The 23,979-nt window shown below is 49.0% G+C and overlaps 1 protein-coding gene across 14 annotated transcripts; it reads left to right on the top strand.

Annotated features, from left to right (window-relative positions):
• Window positions 1-835: 835 nt before the first annotated feature.
• LOC108175803 (uncharacterized) lies at window positions 836-23,274 on the top strand. 14 transcript variants are annotated; one of them, XR_016220882.1, is made up of 4 exons: window positions 836-2,210; window positions 17,249-17,346; window positions 20,556-20,689; window positions 20,805-23,274. XR_016220882.1 is itself a non-coding variant. In XM_070056860.2 (3 exons), the coding sequence occupies exons 1-3, from the start codon at window positions 1,814-1,816 to the stop codon at window positions 20,571-20,573; spliced, it is 513 nt and encodes a 170-aa protein (XP_069912961.1). In that variant the 5' UTR covers window positions 836-1,813; the 3' UTR covers window positions 20,574-23,274. The 14 variants fall into 14 exon arrangements, 10 of the variants coding, with proteins under 10 accessions (XP_069912961.1, XP_089169437.1, XP_089169438.1 ...); XM_070056860.2 differs by having other exon boundaries at window positions 20,556-23,274; XM_089313311.1 differs by having other exon boundaries at window positions 18,027-23,274.
• Window positions 23,275-23,979: the final 705 nt, after the last annotated feature.

Here is a 23,979-nt window from a genome sequence, read left to right as displayed (position 1 = left end):
AATACACTTGTGCAGTGGGGCCTAGACTCCTATTCAGGTCCTTGCCTTCTATCTAGATAAGCACTCTAAGTACAGGCACATACACGGTGCACAAAGTGGTAAAGTTTACTTAAAAGGTGAGAAAGCATACATACATGTGGGCATAGTTGAGGAGTGGAGTGGCCAGGAAGGGGAGGGGGTGGGGGAGGGAAGTAGACAGCGCCTCAGCACCCTGCCCTGTCTGCCTCTGTAGAAGAGAGCCCCTCCCAGTTGCCAGCCTCTTTTTATGAGGTTGGAAGGGGAGTGGTTCCATGGCACCTCCCCCAGGTCCAGCAAAAGGGCTTCTTCCACTGACAGGTAGGCAGATAGGATTACACAGGGTGGGGGAGGTGTAGCTTCCAAAACATGGCCCTATTCTAGTTACCTGCCATATCGCCTATCACTTTCAAATATTTCCAGATAACTACAAATTCACAAAGCTGGATTACGGACGATTTATGAGAAGATGGCAATAATTTTAAAGAAATGTCGTTACGGGATCACTGAGAGCTCACTGAACCCCACAGTATGCGTGATCACAAAGACAAATGTTCCTTCAAAGGAGCAGACACCGGAATAAAACCAAACTCCTGTGCCGCAAAAACAGGCCCCAGCTTCTTGTGTCTGCCTCAGCCCAGGATGTCCATCCCTGTCATTCCTCCAAAGGAATTCACGGCTTGAGAGTGGCCCCGCTGGCCTCCCAAGGTTCCAGTCACTGGACCCGCGGAGTCTCTTGCCTCTCCCGTGGTGAGAACCTTGGTGGTCAGTACTGTCCCGAGTGGCTTCTCTGGGGGGATTCCAGGTCCCTGCAGAATGTAAATGCCACCTCCAGGTAACCACAGACCCGCTGGAGCCCAGCGGGCCACCACGATTCCCGGAAGAGCAGAGCATCCCCACCAATCAACGGAGGAGCACCAGCACCGGTGACCAGCCAGGAACGTGGACACGAGCCGACCACGCTCCTCTCGGACCCAATTTCCGTCTACACGACCCTCAGCCGACCACGCTCCTCTCGGACCCAATTTCCGTCTACGCGCCTCAGCCGACCACGCTCCTCTCGGACCCAATTTCCGTCTACGCGACGACCCTTAGCCGACCACGCTCCTCTCGGACCCAATTTCCGTCTACGCGACGACCCTTAGCCGACCACGCTCCTCTCGGACCCAATTTCCGTCTACGCGACGACCCTCAGCCGACCACGCTCCTCTCGGACCCAATTTCCGTCTTCGAGACCCTCAGCCGACCACGCTCCTCTCGGACCCAATTTCCGTCTACGCGACCCTCAGCCGACCACGCTCCTCTCGGACCCAATTTCCGTCTACACGACAACCCTTAGCCGACCACGCTCCTCTCGGACCCAATTTCCGTCTACGCGACGACCCTTAGCCGACCACGCTCCTCTCAGACAAATTTCCGTCTACGCGACGACCCTCAGCCGACCACCCTCCTCTCGGACCCAATTTCCGTCTACGCGACGACCCTTAGCCGACCACGCTCCTCTCGGACCCAATTTCCGTCTACGCGACGACCCTTAGCCGACCACGCTCCTCTCGGACCCAATTTCCGTCTACGCGACGACCCTCAGCCGACCACGCTCCTCTCGGACCCAATTTCCGCCTACGCGACCCTCAGCCGACCACGCTCCTCTCGGACCCAATTTCCGTCTACGCGACGACCCTCAGCCGACCACGCTCCTCTCGGACCCAATTTCCGTCTAAGCGACCCTCAGCCCCAGCTCCCCAGGGAGCCCGGGGGCCTCAGGTCAGCGGCAGGTCTCCCTGCTGGGCACCTGGCGATGAACAGCGACTTCCTGCAGCACCCGCACGTCAGAGGGCGGCTTCCGGCTCCCGGGCTGCGGCACAGGCGCCGCAGCACCGCCTCACCCAGCGCGGGCGTCACTGCGGTCTCCGGCCGCCACCGTCTCACCTTCCCCACAGCTGGGAGCGCCGGGGTCGAGTCGGCCCTCGAGGCCCCGCCCCCGCGGCACCGCCTCGGCTTACGTCACCGGGCGCGCGCGAAGCCGCCTCCCGCGCCGGTCCTGAGGAGGGGCGGCTGCCGCACGCGGAAGGCCGCGTGGAGCCCAGGGGCCGGGACGCGAGTCGGCGTCGGCCCGCCGTGTGGGACGGGTGCGGGTCCCGCAGCTGCTTCTCGGAGGAGAACGGAGCCTGCGCCTCTCCGGGGCGGGACTTCCGGTGAGCTGACGCGGTCGCCTCCGGGGCGGCAGGCCCGCTGCGGGTGACGGCAGGCCCGGTGCGGCAGGCCCGGCTGTGGTGACGGCAGGCCCGGTACGGAAGCCCCGGCTGTGGTGAGGGAAGCCCCGGCTGTGGCGGTGGCAGGCCCGGTGCGGGTGACGAAAGGCCCGGCTGTGGTGGTGGTAGGCTGCCCGGCTGTGGCGATGGCAGGCCCGGCTGTGGTGAGGGAAGGCCTGGCTGTGGTGAGGGTAGGCCCGGCTGTGGTGAGGGTAGGCCCGGCTGTGGTGACGGAAGGCCCGGCTGTGGCGGCGGCAGGCCCGGTGCGGGTGACGGAAGGCCCAGCTGTGGTGAGGGAAGGCCTGGCTGTGGCGGCGGCAGGCCCGGCTGTGGTGGTGGTAGGCTGCCCGGCTGTGGCGATGGCAGGCCCGGCTGTGGCGGTGGCAGGCCCGGCTGTGGTGAGGGAAGCCCCGGCTGTGGTGGTGGTAGGCTGCCCGGCTGTGGTGGTGGTAGGCTGCCCGGCTGTGGCGATGGCAGGCCCGGCTGTGGTGGTGGTAGGCCCGGTTGTGGCAGCGGCAGGCCCGGCACAGTTGGCCTCAGGCCCCGGCCATCGCGACGCCTCATTAGGGGTGACCTTGACGATGCAAGCTGGGCAGAAAAGCAGTTTCATCTTTGAAATTACAGGCCACTGTTCTCATTCATCTTGATAAGCACTTTCAAGGAATAATAATAGTAAAGAAGTGGAATATCGCTTTTCTCAGGGTGATAGAGGCCGGCTGGCGACCCGTTTAAAGTGAATTTAGATGTTCAGAGATGCATTTGATTCTGTTATGAGGCTGAATCAGCCAATTTAGAAGGTTTTAAGAAGGAAAAAATTGGCTTTAAAAACAAAATTACATTGTATTCTGTTTTTAAAATGCAAACATACCCTGATTGTAATGTTTATTTAAGCTGTAGCTAGCTAGTTTGTTCTACTTGCAGTTGAGACAGTCGTGTGTCTGTGATCCTTGCCTTGAGAACCAAACCCATGGAACCTGGGTCTCTCTGGAACATGCCCAAAGGACTGCAGCACGGGACACAGAATCTGCACTCCTCCCTGTGGTCTGGAGCATTTTGCTGCTATGGGACTAGGGTGCGCATCTCTCAGATCCAACACTGGACAGTCCTTTCCTGCTGTTACCATGATTGCTTAGAGCAAGAACCTGAAGACTGTGGTTTTCTTTTATCCAAGGGGAGACCATGCAGGAGACACCAAAAATAACAGCTTTAAGCAGCTCCTGCCCTGATTAGAGGGAGCAAAGCCATCCCTGAACTCCTGCTGAACACAGTGAAAAGCCTGCAACTGGCCTATATATGAAAGACAGCAGGGGTTCTATGCGGAAGTCTTTGTAGTTCAAGAAGAGAAGGAAAAAGGCAACTCCAACAATTCTCTTTCCTGAATGGTTGGAAGGAACTGTGATGACCTGCCAGAGTTCGTAGTCATGAGGCAACCCCAGAACCTGCCTGCTCCACTGTGTACCATGCCCTGTACTGGAAGAATCGGAACACATTCAGTGACAGCATAGAGGACAAAAAAACTAATAGGTTCTGGAATCTTCCACCTCCTGTGCAAAAGTCAGGAAGGTGGCAGAACCTCCTTCTGGACCTATCTCCTGGTTTCCCCTGCCATGTGCATGTGAGGCATTTTTGCACAGATCAGTTTGCTGTTCCTCTGCAGAAAGTTTCACACCATGGACAGCAAATAGGCAGAGCAGCAGGGCAGATAACCCCTAGGCCAACCAGATCTCAGGGAAGTTGATGTTGGAAGCCATCCTCCCTGACCCAAAGTGGTGCTGATGGGTGTGCAGGTACAAAGAGCATCTTCATGACCTAGAAAACAAAGTACAGAATGATTTCTTCACTGATATTTACCTGAATTCTCCTGCCAGCCATAAGCTTTGGGATTTGGTGTAAAATCTGTCACTTCTTCACTCTCTTCTTTTTGTGTGTGTAATGGGTATAAAAACAATTCATGTCACACAAAGTCCTGAGGGTTCGGGTCATCTGGGGTAGTGCAGAAAGCAGGTTCATAATAAGAGTATCATTACTTTTCTTATGGATATGCATTAAAGAACTTTGCTCTTCTTTTTAAACTCAAAACTTTTAGCATAATGATAGTAAGAAAGATAGTAAGAAATGATAGTAAGAAAGATATGATCAGGAGAAGAGCCACTGGGGCAGGCATTGTGATGCAGCAGACTAAGCTGCCACTGTGACATCAGCATCCCCTATTGGAGGCTGATTAAGTCCCAAATACTGTGCTTCTGATCCAGATTCTTGCCAATGTGCCTGGGAAGGCTACAGAAGATTGCCCAAGTGCTCGGGCTCCAGCCTCCCACATGGGAGAACCAGGTGAAGTTCTTGATTCCTGGCTTCAGCTTGACCCAACATTGGCTATTGTGGGCATCTGGGGACTAACAGATGGGAAACAATATCTCTCTCTCTCTCTCTCTCACTTTCTCGCTATCTCTCATTCTGCCTTTCAAATAAATCAATAAGTCTTAGAAGAGGCAGAGAAAAGAGCAGAAGGTAGAAAAGGAGAATTAGAAGACAAAAGAAGAAGAATCACAATTGTGAGCCTCTTAGGAGACACCACCCTTGTACATCACCATTCTACATGCCTCCCCAGCTTTATCTGGTAACCCTTATTACATGGTAAGGGGTGTGTATATCCATACTTAAAAATATGGAGATTAATTTAATGAGCTCTTGTATTCAGCTCGTTCTTGTCTACTTAAGAGACTTTAGATTTGAAGTGAGAAGGAACACTGTTACCCTCCAGAACCACAATGCCAAAGCTTAAGAATCTGCTAGCATCAGGGTGTCCTCAGTGAAAGAAGTCATAATGGGGCCATTGGCCACATCCCAGAGGACTCCGGGAATTCCCCACTTGCTTTCTTTACCTGGGATTTGTGTTGACACCTTGAAATTTCTAAGCAAGTCTTCTCATAGGAGAAAAGAATGAAGACTATTTACTGTTGGGAGAGAATTTATTTCCCCTTTGAAGATAATTATCCTTTTCAAAAGCTAAGAAGCTGCTCTCTCCTTTAAAATTGCTGAAAACCCATTCCAAGATCTCTAGACTTGAATAGCTCACTCCACGGCAGACGTCGCTGATGAGTGATTCGTTTTCCAATTAAGAATCTCAGACATGAAGAACAGATGCTCTCATGCTTCGAATCCTGAAGCTGGTGCAACAAGCACTTTATGAATTGACTGAAGTGATAATCTGTAGATAGAATTGGAGAGATTAGGGGAAAAAGCTGACTTCTTGGATAATAGGATATTAATTCAACATTACTGGAGCATGTTTAATACCCAAAGAGATATTTTCAGTAATATTTTTAAAATCGTTCTTCATTTAACTTATCCACACAGTATTTCATCCTCGACGACTGATTAGAGTAAATTGGAACTGGGACTTGATTTCATGTAAAACTGAGTGAGTGTGCAAAATATATAAGGCAGAATTTGTTCCTAAAGAGTTGGTCTTATGTGATATAATTATGGTGTGAGCAACACAGACCTTTGCTCAGAGTGGAGTCTGGTTGTTCCAGTGGCACAGTGGAGGCTTTGGAGGATGTCCCAGTGGGAAGGAACAGACTTGCCCATGCAGAACCTGGGGTTTGGAGATGTCTGGTGGAACAGTAGACACAAACACTTGACCCCATTGACTGCCAGTGGGGGAAAGGGACAGGTAAGGGACAGTAGCTGTGTGTGAGCCAGGAGGCCTTTCTGAATGCATACAAAGAATTTCCTCTCTTGAAGGGAATGGACAGGAAGTACTAAATACTGAGTCTAGGATGCAATTGCCTGAGTGGCTGAATTTAAAAAAAGAAAAATACAAATGCCCAGCCAGAGCTGGTGTGTTTTGCTAAGGTAAGGGTCCTGGCTGGAAAAGCCTGGGGCTCTGTCCTGTTATTTAGAGACATACCTTGGGAGTTTTGACGTGTTTTGGCACCCTGAATCTTCAGATGGCAGATTTGTCCCATTGTTCACCAGCGGAAGGCAGCACAGGGAGAAAATGCAGGAGCTCCTCCCATAAGGCAACTAATACCCCTCAAATTGTGTGAATATCTGTGTCCTCCCAAAATTAATATGTTGAACCCCTACTCCAAGGTGATGGTATTTGGAGGTGGGGCCTTTAGCAGGTGATCAGGCAGTGAGGGGAAGCCCTCATGATAGAATTAGGGCCTGGATGTAGGAAGGAGCTGCCAGCCACCAACCAGGAGCAGCCAAATCCACTCATGCCTTGATCTGGGACGTTCAGCCTGTAGCACTGTGAATAACAGGTGTCTGTTGTTGATAAGCCATCCAGTCAGTGGTGTTGCATAGGCATCCTGAAGGGACCGAGGTGACTTGTACAGCATAGGATCTACCACTGCTTTGCATCTCATCCACTGTGCTTGTGACCAGGGTTAGGTTATAGCATAACCCACCTAGGAAGTTTCTAGGTTCCATGGATAGAATTGTGTCCACCAAAAAGATACATGGAAGTCATGAATACAGTCTTTGTAGACACAATAAATAAAGGTAAAATGGAGTCTTCAGGATGGCTCCTAACTCAGTGTGACTGGTATCCTTATGGGAAAAGGAAAACATGTAAAAACACGTACAAGGAGAAGGTCATAAGATGGAAGAGGCAGAGACTGAAGCACCTGAATCCTAATGAATGCCAAGGATTGTACTCAGAGGCTCAGGGAGTATGCCCATAGACACCTTGATTTCAGACTGGTAAACTCCAGCACAAAGACAAATAGATTTCTGTTGTTTTAAGCCCCCAAGTTTATGGAAATTTGTTACAGTACCACAAGAAACTAATACAAGTGGAAAAAGACTAAACCTCAAAGAATCTTCAAGTCCTTGTTCCAACAGGTACCAAGGAATGTACATAGAATTGGATTGTGAAGGAGCTTGGTCCAGGAGGCTGGAAGGTAAAACAGCTGAGATGCCAGAATTGACGTGGTAGACTGTGGAAGGCTCAGAAAGTGGGCAGGCTATAACGGATGTGTTATACAAGACAAATGACTTATCATGGTTCTAAGAAGCCAGGAAGACTGGCCTTTCTCCAGAACTGGGAAGGACACAGCATCAATAAAGGGTTCAGTGGTGCCTCTTACTTTGAGGCCTGGGCTAATTACAGGCACAGACGACAGAGGATAGAGATGGACTTGGTAGGGCCCTGAAATAGTGGCGGTGAAGTGGCATCCTCTGGAGCCTGGCACACAGCTGGTGAGATAGTTAATAGAATACAGCTGCCCTGGATGGGCTTCTGGCTAAGTCTGGTCAGTGTATAACAGGGAGGGTAACAAGCATGGATGACAGGGAAGGTGAGGACAGTCATCTTGCAAAATGTCTTAATCCCTTGCCCAGTTTCCAGACCTGAGTCAGGTTAGGATCTAGGTTGCCCTAAGAGCTGGTAACTGCCTGGGAAAGAAGAGCCTGCCTCACCATGACAAACAGCAACGGGAGATGCATCTTCCTGACCTTCCTTAGAAGACGTGTTCATCCTTAATCAGGTGACCATATGCTGAGAAAAGGGGAACATACTGCAACTCTGATGATGACTGGATGTTGTATCTGAGATCATATTGCTATCCAGAGACCAAAAATGTCGCCATGCCTCTTCCACATCAGAGTAGCATGTGGTGTTAGCTAAGAAACAGAGTCTTGTCCAAGATCCAGATTACAGCGAGTCTATTGGGTCAGTGACCCCAGTCTGTGTCAACAAGCAAATCTGTAATTGGGATCAACAACCCTGGCAGTTGATTCCCATGCCAAAACCTGTCCTTGGTTTGCAGAGGAAAAGGTATGATAATAGGAAGACCAAGCGAAAGCCCTCCCTCCTCGACCATAACCAAGATAGAAGAACCAAAAGCAGTGAGCAGTGTTGCATCCAGAATGCTTGATGGAAATCAGTGACAACACCAAGGTCAAAAGGATGCAGGGACAGTGCTTCCTGAGCTCTGTAAAAAACGAAAGCCTCTGGAAAATGGCATAGACTGCTACAAGCTCAACCATGCATTCAACCCAACTTCAGTCACTCTATCATGTTTGCCAGAGGAGGAATGCATGGCCCAGGTACATTGTATGTGGCCACTGATTTGGCAAATATTTTTCCCTATCACCATCAAAAAATAGCGTGAGAAACAGTTTATTTTCATATGGAATTGACAACAGTAGGCATTTACATTTTTCGCCCTACAGCTGTATTCACTAAACCATCTGCCAAGCCGTAGCCCAAAGAGTCCTGATTGCTTTGACATTAATCTGTTACATTGAGACCATTATGTTGACAGGGCCAGGCAGAAAGGAGGTGGTTAGCATACTTAAAGCCTTTGAAGACTTGCACACCTAGGCTGGCAGATAAGCCTTGCAAAGCTCCTTGGACCTGCCACACCCAAAGCACTTTACAGACTGATGGCCGGGGACACCTTAGGACAAATGCTTACATCTTGCACTCCCTTCCTTGAATAAGCACCATGCCAGTGGGCCTGTTTAGTTGTGTAGGGGGCATATTCCATTCCCCACCAAACTTCTTTTGTTCATAGCCTGAGTGACTCGAAAGGCTGCCAGCTGTGAGTGGTGCCAGGAACAGGATTTAGATTTAGGGTTTAGAGCAGGTTTAGATTTCAGCACAAGAAGCCTGCTGTGTAGGTCATGTGATAGGGCAGATAGCAGTGATGGGAAAATTTACTCTGGGAAGTGCACAACATATGCCAGTCTGAAGTTCTAATATATCAGGGCTCTGGTGGGGGCAGGGTGCTGACCCAGAGCCATGGCCTGTGCCACAGGACAGCATATTTTTCCAAAGCAATGGATGTGCTATCGACTCTGGCAGAGAAACAACTCCTGACCTGGTTTCAGTGAGTGACCATGCATCCAGACTGTCCAGGGACCTGTTAGGCCATTGAAGACTCAGGCAAGAGAAAACCAGCAGCAATTTGCCATGAGACAGAGGTGGCAAATAAGGATGGGGCATGGATAGACTGCCTGGGCAGGTGGCCTGGACTGTGGCACACAACGTTATTCCAAGGCCCTCCTCATCTCATCCGTGGCACTGGGGGATTCTCTGACCAGCTGAAGAAGGAACAAAAACCCCATCTAACTTAAGGATGTGTTCATGAGCAGCAGTCAAATTTCACACCCATTCAGGAGCGACTTTGAAAAAAATCAAATGGAGAATGACCTCAGTAGGTCAAAGCTGCCCATCTCTTCTGTGTGGAAAGAGAAGTGGCTGAAAAGAATGCAAATGAAACCGTGGGCCATGCCCAGTGCACCATACCTAGACAGAAGAAGGCTGTCAGACCAGGGAAGACCTGTGACAGAGACATGGGGTGGACACAGAGGAGTGACCCATCAGAAGGGTCACCTGCGGAGAGGATCTTGAAACAAACTACCGGTGCTGGTGCTGTGGTATAGTGGGTAAAGTCACCACCTACAGGGCTGGCATCCCATATGGGTACCAGCTTGAGTCCTGGCTGCCCCACTTCCAATCCAGCTCTCTGCTATGGCCTGAGAAAGCAGTAGAAGATGGCTCAAGTCCTGGAAGAAACTCCTGGCTCCTGACTCCTGGCTACTGGCTTTGGATCAGCACAGCTCTGGCAGTTGCAGCCATCTGGGGATTGAACCAGTGGATTGAAGACCTCTCTCTATGTCTCTGCCTCTGCCTCTCTGTAACTCTGCCTTTCAAATAAATAAATCTAAGGAAGGAAGGAAGAGAAGAAGGTAGGAAGGGAGGGAGGAAGGAAGGAAGGAAGGACGGACAGAAGGACAGATCGACTGGAAGCAGTTTCCTCCTGGCCACACTGGCTCTGTGCTGAGTGGTCAAATCTGTCCTGGTAGGAGATATGCATGTCCCAACTGCATGGACACTGCTGAAACTGACCTGGCTACTGCTGCTGCTGCTGCCAGTCCTAGAGCCCAACACTGACTCCTGATGAGGCAGATTCCTGAGGAGGCAGATGGCTGCACTTGGTCTACACTGGGCCCTTTCCAGGCCAATGGGCCAGCAGTTCACCCCATGGGAGTAGACAGAATTCTGATGTGCACTTGACTTTTCTGGAACAAGTCGTCATCCAGCACCACTGTGCTAGGCTCACAAAGGGTATGACCCACTGATCTGCACTTCCACATAATACAGCCCCAAACCACAGTGGTCCTGTGAGCAGGGCAGTTGCAGTGGCAGGCCCACAACTGTGGGATCTGCCATCACATCTTGGGTTCCAGAAAGCACTGCCCTATGAGGACTGGTGCCACCCTCGAGAGCACAGTGTCTGGACTGAACAAAAGATCCATGGTGTTGATGTGTCACCAGCAGGAACATTGAATGGGCTTGGCCCTGAGGGGTCTGAGCCCTCTAGCCATCCCTCACAACAACCCAGCCCCATAGTTCTGAGCTATACAAAGTTAAATGTACTTGTCCTCGAAGGTGGCACACATTCACCAGAAATCTCAATGAATGACAAGTTTCCTGGATACTTTAGGGTTGTTGAATTCAAAGGCCAGTGGGCAAGAAGAGCTCTCACCATTTTTGGCAAAGGGTAGTGGATTCTTTACCAGAAGACGGAGGAAGAGGGGCTGAGGCAGATGGGGAAAGAGATGAACATGCGCAGAACTGGGTCATCTGCTTGGTGCCTGTAGGAATCCTGGGGGCAAGTGGCTCTAAGTGGAGAGGTATGGCAACACCCCCTGAGGGGAGCCTGGAGGTCCTGGAAGTCATGCTGACATGCAGAGGCTTAGATCTGACCCCAGGCTGCCTGGCTGCTGGGCGAGCTCAGTGCTCCGGCTATGCTGGGGCACATATGTAAAGAGACTTGCAAGTTCAGTAACCTCACACAGACCAGCTGTCAGAAACCCCACACATCTCTCAGGTACAGCAGAATTGTCATCTCATTCTGGGCATCTCGTTGGAGCTCACACTCACCACTACCTCCCAGCAGGAAATTGGAATCAGCAGCTGGCACTGGGACTGGAAGTCAGGCACTGGGGTGTAGGACATGAGCACCCTAAACTGAGCCTGTAACTATGAAGATAAATGCCCTCCCTCACATTGCACATGTTGTTTAAATTCCAATTTTACCTGGAAATTACTTACAGCAATCTGAAGAGTTTTCAAAAAGTTTATGAAAAAATACATATTCTGAAAATATTATGCAGGAATTTCAAGCTTGTTTTGCACCAAAATCAAAGTATCTTTTAATTCCATTTTCCATGAACCCTTTGAAGTGCCCTCATGCTAATCCCATAGGGATTTTGGGAAGGAAAAAGATGTTTTACATTATATTTAGCATAGCCTATTACATACACCCAATATTATACTTTCAAATATTATATTATTTATGCATATTATAATAAGATCTGTACGTACAGCTCTATAAGGAAACAGGCACTACCAACTTTGACCCAAAACAACGCGAGTGGAAATTGAAGCCTTCAACAAAACTCATTATTTACCATCTCATTATTTTTTCGACTAAAACACAGGATTGAATTACATCCTGTTTTCCTTTCCTTCTGTTCTGTGAAAGTCACTTGCCTGTGAAAATTTCCTCTTAGCTTTTCTCTGTCATACAGGCCTCAGGCCAATCTTCCCAAGACTCCAGCCCACGCGGGACTTCCAGTGAGAACAGGAAAACCCAGACACTTGGGGAAGCCAAGCCAGGAGGTCAAAGCCTGCCACATGGGCTTGGGGCTGCTTCTGCAGAAACCCAGCTCAAAGACAGCACTGTTTGCTGGGTTCGGGAGGTGGAGAGAGGGGCACAGAAGGGAGGGGAAGCCAGTTTCCTGATGAGTGAGGGGTCCGGTGTGTTCTTTCCTCAACTCAAATCGTCACCCAAGCTGGAAACAGGGGCCATGGGGTCAGTTCCTGCTCTGGAGAATGAACTCAGTGTTTTCCTACGGTAGCCAGGACTGGACATGAGCTTCTGCAAAAAAAACCCAAAATGCTGGCATACAGATACAACTTAAGACGTGTCCAGTAAGAGAGGCCACCTTACTGTCGAGCGCCTTGGTTCACCATTTCCCAGCGTGCAAACACGTCTCACACTGTGCCCAGGAAAGCCACCGGGGTGTTCCCCAACTTTGACATTCTCCCACGACAGCCAGGGCGCGGGTGAAATGATGGTGCATGGCTGGATGGAAAACCATGGCCCCAAATGTGATTTATGCAGGAGGGATGCAGACTGCCTCCTGTACCCCCAGGAGGAATGAGTGTTTACCTTCTGGAGGTACAGGTTCCAGCTAACAAATGGAGCATTCTCTGAGCGTGCACTCCAGGCCTCTGGAGGAGGAAGCCCTGGTGATCCTTCCTAACATTGGACAAGGACACATGGTATCTCAAGTGTGTCTGGATTACTAGCCCCATGCTCGGACGGGTTGATCTCAGATTTAAGTGTAGACAGCATGTTTTCGAAAGGAACTTGATCCCTCCTGATTTTACTGCAAACCAGGGAACCATGGTCACAAAAGGCTCCTTTCACAGACAGGAAGAGTTTTCACCTGGAAAAATAAACTGACAAAGCCAACATTTACATATTGCTGATGATATAGTGCCCTCAGAGGAAACCCTACCCTGCCTTTTAGCTAATGGTGCATTCTAAAAGATGGAGACGTATGGTAATACATAATCTGTCTGTTTCCTGTCCCAGTGTCTGTGCGATTCCCACCGAGTGCTCTCTGGGAGACTGCCTCCCTGCCTCTGTTCTGCTGAGCCAGCCGCTGTTAGAGAACAAGACCCGTGCCCCTCACGGCAGATCTTCAAACACTTGGCCTTGTCCCGTGTTTTCATGCTTCCTCCAAAGGCTACACAATGATTTTTCACTACCAAAATCTTGAGGAAAAATAAAATACACAGGAAACAGACATCGTGTAAGCCGTCCTTGGAGAGAGGGCTCATCTTGAAGTGGCCTCCAAGAAGACAAACGGAAGTGCTGGGTTCTCCTACCAGAGGTGACATCTCGGATGAAAACCTCTCATCTTACACGTTTTTAGCAGACTTTGATACACATCAACCAGAACAGACTGGCTTGGCCTGATTCTGGCTACTGGGATGAAAGCAGGTACAGCAGGTCTAGAGTGAGAAGGACCTTGGTGTACATGTCTGGGAGGGGAGGATCAGCTGGGTCCTGTTGGAGGGGGGTGGGGGAAGGTGTCACAGGTTAATAGACACCACTAATAAGGCCATGATCCTGAGACTCAGCCTGATCTTTCCAGGGAGGTTCTGTAAAAATCCACAACCACGCTGAGAGATGGGGTGCCATGGGCTGGCACCTGCCCTTCCCATAGACCTGAAGCTGGGGGTTGAGGCAGCATTCTACAGAGGAAGCCACAGGAACATCGTTATTCATCTACACTCATCAGTCTATCCCTTACCATATTACAAGATATCACATGTCCTTTTGAAGAGTGCTACCTGAATTCATGAATTCATGCTGTAAAAAATTAGCACAGGCTTGTTCGGGGTGTGATTTGGAGGAGAAGGGGTGTGTAACCGCTCTGCGACCCTGCTGGCCCGACTCTGACCCCGGAAGCCCCGTGCTGCTCTCCTCGCTGGCACTCTAAGGCTCCGTGCACAGCAGCCAGTTCCAACGTGGGCCCCGTAGGAAGCCTCTGGAAGCTTTCAAAGCTTACATCAAAAGCCCAGGTTAAAAATCTACACTGCCTGTTTCCAGAGTGGCAACAAAAGTTCTTTTTTATCCCTTGATCACGGAGCTCACCTGTAGGAAATGTTACACCTTTTTATTAAACCGATGAATTGTCTCTTCTGCGTGAACTGGAGACACTCTTGACAGGCCGAAAGTCATTAACACCTCCCAGGAATGCCGGGTAGAGCCGGGAGCACTCTCCCGCCCTTGCCTCTGCATGTCTGGAAACCAAGCCCCTCCACTCACAGGACCCTCGAGCGTATTTTCCTCTTGATACTTACCTGGCTGATTTATTGAAATGAGCAAAAGCTTCTCTGTTGGCAGGATGGTCCCCGACACAGATGTGTACAATAAAACACATTTGCTGTTTTCAAATAAAGACCTTGCCTTAAATTAGCAAACGATTGGATTACTCTGACAGGTTGGCAAAACAAACCGTCATTCAACGGTTGTCACGGCCTATCTGGACGCATCTTCCTGGGGTCTGGCCAAGGCGCTCACCAGAGAGGAGTGAGCGAACAGTCAACACTGTGCCTTTGTTGCCTTCCTTTAAGGATACTTTGGAAATCAAACTTGCTTCATTGTAAAGAACCTGATGAAAACAGACATTTTATTTTAATCTACTCTCAGCCAATAAAGAGTGGTTTGTTCTCCCCCTCTTCCTTCCTTCCTCTCTGCTCCCTTTAAAAAAAATCTAAGCCTTGAACACTTTCCAAGGAACAATGACCTACCATTGTGAGCAATACTCATCTCCCTTTTCTTTGCCTAACAAAATAACCTCCAAAATCGGCAAATACATTTATGAATTTTACTTTCAAATATTCAATTCAACAGGTAGAGTCTGTTCGTTTCTCCTAGGCACAGCCTGTTGGAATTGATTGGGATTTTTTTTCTTTCTATCAGGAAAGTGATTGGAGTAGTGCTCGATATGACCAGGTGTGGACTTCAGAAATGTTTGCATCAAAATGGTTCTATCTTTTATTTCCATTCTCCAGGGACTATTTTCCTGTACCTTCAGACATTGGAGGAGTCAAGTACTAAAGAGCATGAAGCTAGCTGACTGCACATCGTGCACCGTTTGCTACTTCCTTTTCAGGTTCACCTACTGGGCCCTTTCAACTCATCTTTGAGTTTGTATAGTTCATAAATCTCTTTCGATGATGACAGGACAGGCAAATTGCATCGTTTTCAGATGATGTTCAGAAGGATGCTGCCTTGTTGGGGGTATTCAGGATGCCTTCAGTGCTGCCTCTGAGTACAGGCTGTGCTAGAGGGACATTGACTCCGTCACAGCAGAGTGCTGGGGCAAAGAGGTGCACAGTACACGTTCCCTGAGTGAATGAAAACACACAGCTAGAGTGGACTCACAGGCAGACAGCCACCAGCAAACACCAGCTGCTGTCTTGTACGCACCATCAGAATACAGTGGAAAGGGGTCGAATCCAGAGGCTGCTTCCTTCTGGGTGTTGAGGAAATGCCGTCCAATTCTAAAGAAAGCTCAGACAGCCTGCTGCTCCAAACTGTAATGTCTCGGAGATTCTGGAATGAATGGGAAGGAGAGAGGAAGGTGGGGAGGGGGCAGCTCTCCCCTCCCAAGCAGCAGGTTCCACAGCAAAGCAGAAAGACAGTCGGAGGCTGGGTCTGACCAAGAGGAAATGACTCGCTGAGCCTGGGAGGAAGCAGGTTTATGCACAACCTGCCACTCCAGCGCCCCAGGTGCTTGCAGAGGGCCCAAGCAGTGCGAGGTGGGGCTTGAACTTCAAGGACAATTCCAGAGGCATCCTCAGGCAGGCACCACCCACCAAAACCTGCCGGTGGGAAAAGGCTCACTTGCCTGTGTTGTATGCACACTGTTTATTGCAGAGTGACATCATACCTGTGGTAGTTATTTTATCACTGCAATTAGTTCATTTGACTGTCAGGTCTGCATCTAGTATTGGGGAGGGCGGAAATGATGATTTCAGCAAGTTGTAATCACAAGGGAGCATCTTAGAAGATTTCCCAGCCCCATACCCAATGTAGCACAAAACATGATAAAGTCAAAATAACTTCAATCAATGCAGCCTTGCAAGGGGTATAACAGGGCTGTGTTTTTGTGGTTTTCTTTCATCCACTTTGCAGCTCAGTCTCCCCTGCCAAGTTTAAGGTCAGAGTCCATATGGACCTGACCCTCAGCCTGTGGTGTTCACACAGCACCTGGGTTTGCCATGCTGTGAGTCCCAGCATCTAGCATGTGTCACTGTGCTGTCTGGACTCATGCATGTGGGTTACAACTCTACTCTGCAGCATTACTCTAAACTCACTTGAAGGCGAAGGGAAGGGTGGAGGACTGGGGGGAACCGGGGCTGGGAAAACACTGCCTTGCCTGAGAGGAACAGCACAGAGGATACAGGTAACCCAGCATCCAACGCCAGCCACAGGCTCACTCTTGCCTTTCCGGCTTCCTCACACCCCGCAAGGCTGCTGATCATGGATTCTCTGCGAAGGGAGTTCTGTCTGCTCACATGCCTGATGATTTTCTCTCCCTCTTGCCTGTCTCTGCCTCTGCAATCAAACCCCAAGAGGAGGAGGCTGGCCTTCCTGGGCAGGGAGCTGGATGCTGGCACTTCTTATGTTGAGCAGATGCAGAAGCGCCCCTGCAGCCTCTTGGCATGGAATGGACAAGCAGCTCTTTTTTTTTTTTTTTTTTTTTTTTTTTTTTTTTTTTTTTGACAGGCAGAGTGGACAGAGAGAGAGACAGAGAGAAAGGTCTTCCTTTACCGTTGGTTCTCCCTCCAATGGTCGGTGCGGCCAGCGCGCTGTGGCTGGCGCATCGCGCTGATCCGAAGCCAGGAGCCAGGTGCTTCTCCTGGTCTCCCATGGGGTACAGGGCCCAAGCACTTGGGCCATCCTCCACTGCACTCCCAGGCCATAGCAGAGAGCTGGCCTGGAAGAGGGGCAACCGGGACAGAATCCGGCACCCGACCAGGACTAGAACCCACTGTGCCGGCGCCACAAGGCAGAGGATTAGCCTATTGAGCCACGGCGCCGGCCGCAGCTCCTTTAATTGAGTGACCTGTGCCAGGGAAAAGGAGGAGAAGAAGGAAGAAAAGAGAGAAAGGGGGGAGGAGACAGAATTTATTCTGCCTTTGGGAAGGACCTGGACACTGTGCATACCTGTTTGGGCCACAATTAACCTCAGAGGGACTGTCTTAAAACCCTTGAGGTTGTCAAGATGGGATCCTGGCCTGATTATCAGCCTGATTCCAAGGCAGGGTTCTCTGATGGAGACTCCAGTGTTCACTTCATTATGACACAGGTTAAAGAGATCCCCTTGTCCCAACCCAGTGACACTGACGCTAGTCCTTTCTACTGCAGAAAAACATCCCATAGCAAGTGGCCCTGTGAAGAGTGGCAACATGGCAGGTGCTGCCTGCTCCTCAGGCACCCCAGAGAACCGATGTGTGTGCTTGCTGGTGAGTGGACCAGGGGCCCAGGGTGGGTGACAGGCAAGTGCTCTGGCCTGAGCCCACAGCGTTTCTGACTCCAGGTTCCCCCAGAGAGGCCTGCAGACAGCCTGAGTCAGGTGCTGCTCTTGGCGGGCTGCATGGTGCAGTGTCTAAGGGTCCTGCGTCTTGACTGTAACTGAATTCTGAGAGGACACAGTGGTCCCCTTTTAGCTCAGCTTTCAGAATTCTCCCCCTGGAAACCTCAGAAGTAAAATGCAGCTTGGACAAGATGTTCTCAGGGTGCGCACCCTACTCCCCTTTGTGACGGCAGCTTCATATCAGGTTTAAGGCTGCTGTGGTCTGCATGTTGGTGCCTCTGCAGTTCTCACTTGGGGATCTTCACCTCCCTTCCAAAGTGATGTTGTTAGGAGAAGTGGGCTCTGGGAGGTGGTTGGGTCAGAGGGTTGTGATGGGATCAGTACAGCTGGACATGTTCATAACGAAGTGAAGTCTTTGTTGCCTGCCGACATCTTCCTTGCTAGAATTCAAAGCAAGTTCCTGCCAGATTTACACAAACTTACAGACCTAATTATTTTAAGTTTAGGGAGGAGATTAGGTAGAATTTTGTAGCTAAACTTGTTTGGGAAACACTTGAAAGGTACAGAAACAACAGGCCAATTACACAGGAAATTCTTGTCCCTTCAAAGGCAGAGGAGGAGAGTGGAGACCAGGAAAGATGGAGGAAAGGGGCACTGCCCCCATGAACAGGCAGGAGTCACCGCCCCCCAGTGGGGAAGACCCAGCAGTCATCGCTCCGTGAGCCTGTGTCACTGCAAGCCTGGCGGCCGAGGCGTTTCACAGCCTGTCCCGCACTTGCTGCACTCTCGTCTGCAGATTCCTGTTCTCTGCTTTCACTTCATGGCTTCCCTGACCTGGAACAGGTAGCATCAGCCAACATTCCCCGAGTGTGAGGTTCGCCCCGAGGACGTTAGCTTAATTCATCTGCAAGTAATACCTTGGAGAGACGTGGATTTATTTAGACCTCTGTGCATGAGGAAACTGAGGCATAAGGGAGCGGTGTGCACACCCCTGGGCTACACAGGACACAAGAGCGTGTGCTCACCCTGGATCTGGAGCCAAAGTCCCTGCTTTCCAATCAAATGAACGCGCTTTGCACGGCATTTGCATAACGTGTGTGTGGGATGATGGGCTCAGCTCAACAGAGCAGGAAGAATTCTGTCATCCACAGCGTTTTGCTGAAGGAATGAACAGCTCTTCCATAGAAATTTCAATGAATTGAAATCCTAAGATTTTTTTTTTTTCCTCATGCATGGGTGTCTTTTTTCCACTGTTCCTGTATGTGGCCCACTTCTGTCTTAAGCACATTTTTAAAAAATTACAGATGTGTAATTAAGTGGTCTCATTGGTGACACATTTGAGGAAATCTTGAAGTAGGGTATTAATTCCTGAAATTAGTGCCAGAAAATCTCCAGGCCTTAAGGATTTGGTTACCACCCTAACCAGACGGCATCTCAGCCTGTGAACATAAATATGCCAATTAGCGTTTCACAAGGAAATGCATGGCTGAAAATCACAAAACAGCAGCCAGCCTGCCTGCCTGCTTCCTGTCTTTCCTTCCCCAACCCAAGTATTATTCAAACGAGGGGATATGGTCACGAGCTGCTTCCAATAAAGAACTCGCATCAAAAACTGCTTCTCAGTCACCCGTGACCCGTGCTGATGGCCATTGTCAGGCCGTGCGATTAGCCGGACCATGGAGGAATGGTGATGTGGATTCCTCAGTGCAGGCCCCTCCGCTCTCCTCCCAATTAACACCAAGAGCCCCCTGGCCACAGGCGATTCTGAGTGCTTTGCCTGACTTAATTTTGCTTTTAGCACTCAGTGCCAGGAATACCTAGAAAATTATCTACTAATTATCTAGCATTATCTGTGTTGGTTCATGTCTAAAAAACAGCTCTTCTAATTACAAGCCCCCGTGCTATTTGCCTCCAAAGAGTGGGTTTAGCTGCGAATTTCTCCAAAGGGGCTTGCACTAAAGGCTGGTAATTATGTGCTTGGAGTTCTTCAGAGGGCGTCCTCTCGGGTATCACAACAAACACACTGAGTCGAAGGATGCTCTCACAGCAGGTGAGCGGCAAGCAGTAATTACACCTCCACACTGCCAGTGTTCTCTTCTGGACAAGAAGCAAAGACATGCTAACTCATCCCCAACATCCTCGGGAGAACTGCGGGCTCACTTGGCCGGCCTCCACGGGCCGGACACACGGTCACAGCACAAAGCCCTCGCACCTGCGCGTGTCCAGGGGTGAAGAAGGAAAGAGCGCTGGTACTGGGGGCTGGCTTCCGGTCCTACTCAGCCATGCACTGATGGCTGGACGTGTGGCCGCCTCTGCACGTCCCACGAGCAGGCCAAGCTAGCAGTCCCCACGCCTGCCGTGCTAGGAAATGCTGACGGAGCAGCTGCCGGAAGAAAACGTCTTTCACTTCTCAGGGAAATGATGCCGCAACTCCTTTCTGTTTTTCTTTTCAATTTTGAAATAATTACAAACCTTGAAACAAGTTACTTTTTCTTGCAAGATTTGAGAGGAACTTATTGACCTAGCGCCTTACCATACTTGAGTACGTCTGCACATACTCTATAGAAGGGCACCCTCCTACGTAGCAGAAACCTGCTCATCTGGATCACAAACCCGGCAGGGCACTCACCCAACCGTATTTTTCCCATTTTTAATTAGTTTTTTAATTAATAAAAAGAGAACAGATTTCAAGTGGTTCATAGATAGAATTCTAAGAATATAATGATAGCTTCCTCCCTCCCTCCTCCTTTCTTTCTTTTTTTAATTTTTGCAATAACACATTTTTTAATTGACTTTATAATCCCACGCTTAATGCTTCACTAAATCAGGAGTTCAGCAAGCAAAAAGTAGAAGGATGACTTCTAGTCCTCATGAGCTCTCTCAGTCTCACCAAATGCCCCCCTAAAGTCTTTTTAACGAAAGGGCAGTGCACCCACGGGAGCTCCTTGGCCTTACAGAAGGGAGTCAGGGAGCCAACAGAAAATGACAGCACTGAGTGTGGCCACTGGGCAGTGGGAGGGGCAGCCCCCTGGGGCACTGCTTCACCAGCTGGGATTAGGAATGTTTACCTGATAGCACTCAAATGCCCAAAGAATTATGATTATTTTAATTATTATCATGATTGATGGTGGCATAAAGGGAACTACAGGCTCTTAGAAGATCTCTGGGCACACTGGTGGCTCCAAGTCCTCGACCATGAAGAAGGCAGTGTTTCCCACATTAAAGTCGGCGTCGGCAGGCTGGAGAATAAGCCGCATCTCAGCAGAACTGTGGTGAGAGGCTTACCAGGGGGGTGGGAGCAAGGACCAGGGATTGCTAGCGCCATCTGTGCCCAGGGCGCCACCCCAGTGTCCAGGCCCTTGCAGAGTTCCTGCCCTTCTGTCCCAGGCCCCCAGAGGTGACCGGCTGCTGAGCGGTGGCTCACCCAGATGGCTGAGAGCATCTCCTACCCCGCAAACCCTGACAGCCTCCTTCGCATCTGCCACCGTCCATCCCACCCAACGCCCCACACGCTTCCATTGCTCCTGTCAGACTCCCGGAGTGTGTTCCGCCCAGTGCTGCAAGTTCATTCCTGCTTCTCTCAAAGCCGTGGGCTTAGTCCATCCACCTCTCTGCTGCCCGCCCTGCATAGCATTTGGTCCAGGCTGCCATTGCTGTCCACTTGCACATCTGTGGCAACTTCTCCAGCTGCTGTCCTGGCTCCCGCTCCCACCTCCTCACAGTTCACTGCGCATGCCCCACACAAAGTGCCAATTTGAACAGATTTCAGCCCAGTCGTGGGGCTCACTGCTAAGCACTGTCTACAGGCCCCCTAAGATGCTTAGAGTGAAACCCCGATGTCAGACTCTCGGATGGCAGAGACCGACCATGTCAGCTGCCTAATGCCCGTTATCCTTTTCGGCTGCAATAAGAAATATGCTCAGTTTACCTTTTTAAAAAGCAAGACAAACAGCAAATAAAACCCCCTGATTTCCAGTCTTTCTTGAAACCAGGAGTCGTCAGCCTTGTGAATTAGTTCTGGCCAATGATAACAGAATTCTACTACAGAATCCTGGGAGAATTTTTACTTTCCTGATGCACATTGTTCCCCAGTCAGGTTGCCTTTTCTTCCTTTTTTCTGACCTGAATTACAACTGTGATGGCAGGACCTGGAGTAGCCATGTTGGCACCTTGAAGTGAAAGTCTAAGAGAATCCCTCAAATCTTGGCATCTTTAAACTAACATGAACAGTGATCCGCCTTTGAGAAAACTAACCCATCAGTACGTAGTAGTCAAGTTGCTGCTAGGCAAGGTGACGGTGATTGACAGATGTCCCATGGAGATCTGCATCTGCTGGCCTCCCCCACCCCGGTCCTCCCTCTTATTGTGTACCACTCTGGTTGGCCACAGTTGCCCCCTCACACCATCGCTTTCTTCGACGTTCTCTGTAGCACTCCTCTCCTCTTTATCCTCTGACTGCTAACGCTAGGATGCAGCCTTCCTGGAGATAGGAGCTTTATCCGCGTGTTTTCCTACTCCCTGCTCACTAGCTGGTGTTGCAAACAGTGGCAGAGACTTGGTAAATATTTGCTGCATCATGCAACAGAGGGATTCCGCTCTCAGGTACAGTGTCTCTACTAACCCGTTCCTGAACGTGAGCTACAACTGTAGTGAAGATTATATGTGGTGGGGGCATCGTCATGCCTGGTGCGTCCTCTCTCTTGTTCCATCCTACAGGGAAGGAGAAGGACACAGATCTCCTGAGGAGAATGAAGTGACCAAGCTAACCATGCTTGCTTGCTTGCTCGTTCTAGTTGGCTTCATTTATCTGTTTAAAATTTGTTTATTTATTTGAGAGACAGAGAAACAGAGACAGACAGAGAGAGCACTCCCCATGTGCTGGTTCACTCCCCAAATGCCTGCAATGCCCAGCGCTGAGTCCCTGGTCTCCCACTGTGTGGCAGAGACCCAACTGCCGCCTCCCAGGGTGCGCACCAGCAGGAAGCTGGAACGGGGAGCAGAGCTGGGATTCCAACTCCGGCACTCTGATGGGGATGCAAGTGTCCGAGTGGTGGCTTACCCGCTACGACAAGGAGCCACCCAGCTCTGTTTATGTTGGGTAGTTTAGGGAGAGTTCTACAAGGAGAATGAGTGAGTCCCTACTCTCCCTGCTATTTTAGGACCACCCCCTTTCAAGTACATCACATCTCTAATTATTCTTTATAAAAATTGTTATGTTTAATTTTCTCTTACTATTTCTGTAATTATAATTATAATAAACCAAAACTAATTTTTCTTTTTAATCTCTATTTCTCTCCTAATGTTGTTTATTGTCTTCAAATTATTATGCCTCTTTCATTTAATTATTTTTCCCTAGATTTTCAAATGGATAATTAATTCTTTTATTTAATTCTCAATTTATTAATAACATCTTTGAACGGTAGAAATATAATTACAGTTTCTGTTTTAAATGTTTGCTACAAAACTTGCATGCCTAAAGCTACTTCTATTTATCATTCTCCCACAATATTTTTATAATTAACCTAGTGTTTTTCTCTTTAGGCTTATTTAATAATTGGCTCAGTAACTTCCATATATCAGAAAACTCTCTATTGTTGCTGGCTTTTGAGATTGAAGAATAGAATATGATATTGGTTATTTAGAATGCTTTGGTCCATCTTCTGTTGTTTAATTCAGTCTGTTTTTGAACATATGCCAAATGCATATTCTTTATTTATTGAATACAAATTTCTACATACTTCTAGATGAAGCTTATTGAGCATGTTATTTACATCTTGTATCTCTTTGCTTCTTTCATCCTTTCAATATGGTGTTACAATATCAGCTCATTAAAGAAACTAATTAATATTTCTCATCCATCTCCCTTGTCTTGTTTGCTAATTTCAGAGACACACATGTAAGTGCATTTGTGCTGGAGATTTTTATATATTCTGATCAATTTTTGCTTCCCAGTATCTAAAGTCATTTTTTCAGTCCTGTGATTTTCCCTATAAGAATGTGCAGAAAAAGAACTAAGTAGCTGAAGCAAAGTAATAACAAACCAGAAAAAGGGAGGCATACATTTATCGATCTTTCTATTTTAGTCTCTAACTACATCACAGCAAGAGAGGAAGGTGAACAAATGCAAAAGAAAGAGGAACAAAGGAAGCCAAAGTGAGACTCAGAACATCTCAGAATGCGGGATCTCTCTCTCTCTCACACACACACACACACACACACGCATGCAGCACCAAAGACAACTGAAACTTAAAACACGGTGATATTCATGCAAAGGTGGATATCAGAAATACCATGAAGCATAGGCTCTAACTCTCAAAACTGCATTAGACAAAAGCAAGGAAATTCTAAGTTTAGAAATAAGCTTTAAGAAAAAAAGAGATATGAATCAGAAATTGAGATTAAATTACAGTGTGCCTGAGGACAGGCTTTTAAGCTGGAAATACAGAGTTAGATATGGATGATATAAAAAAGGGCCAATTAGAATTAGGAGTATTATCAAAAGAAGTAGAAAATTAGGTGTGGGAGATATGCAAAGACGTTCCAACAGAAGTATAATTGGAGT

The sequence above is a fragment of the Oryctolagus cuniculus genome, chromosome 14 (assembly GCF_051225735.1).
Source record: "Oryctolagus cuniculus isolate XC-2025 breed Fujian yellow rabbit chromosome 14, ASM5122573v1, whole genome shotgun sequence".
Taxonomy (NCBI): Eukaryota; Metazoa; Chordata; class Mammalia; order Lagomorpha; family Leporidae; genus Oryctolagus; species Oryctolagus cuniculus.
This window is presented reverse-complemented; position numbering and strand designations above follow the sequence as displayed.

What these genes read in the sequence shown, in the direction of transcription:
- LOC108175803 (XM_089313311.1), top strand. Translation starts at nt 1,814, where the DNA reads ATGAACAGCGACTTCCTGCAGCACCCGCACGTCAGAGGGCGGCTTCCG. An exon ending in TCTCCGGGGCGGGACTTCCG is followed by an intron (nt 2,211 to 17,248) that starts GTGAGCTGACGC and finishes TTTCTACTGCAG; the next exon opens with AAAAACATCCCATAGCAAGT. An exon ending in ACCGATGTGTGTGCTTGCTG is followed by an intron (nt 17,347 to 18,026) that starts GTGAGTGGACCA and finishes GTCCCTTCAAAG; the next exon opens with GCAGAGGAGGAGAGTGGAGA.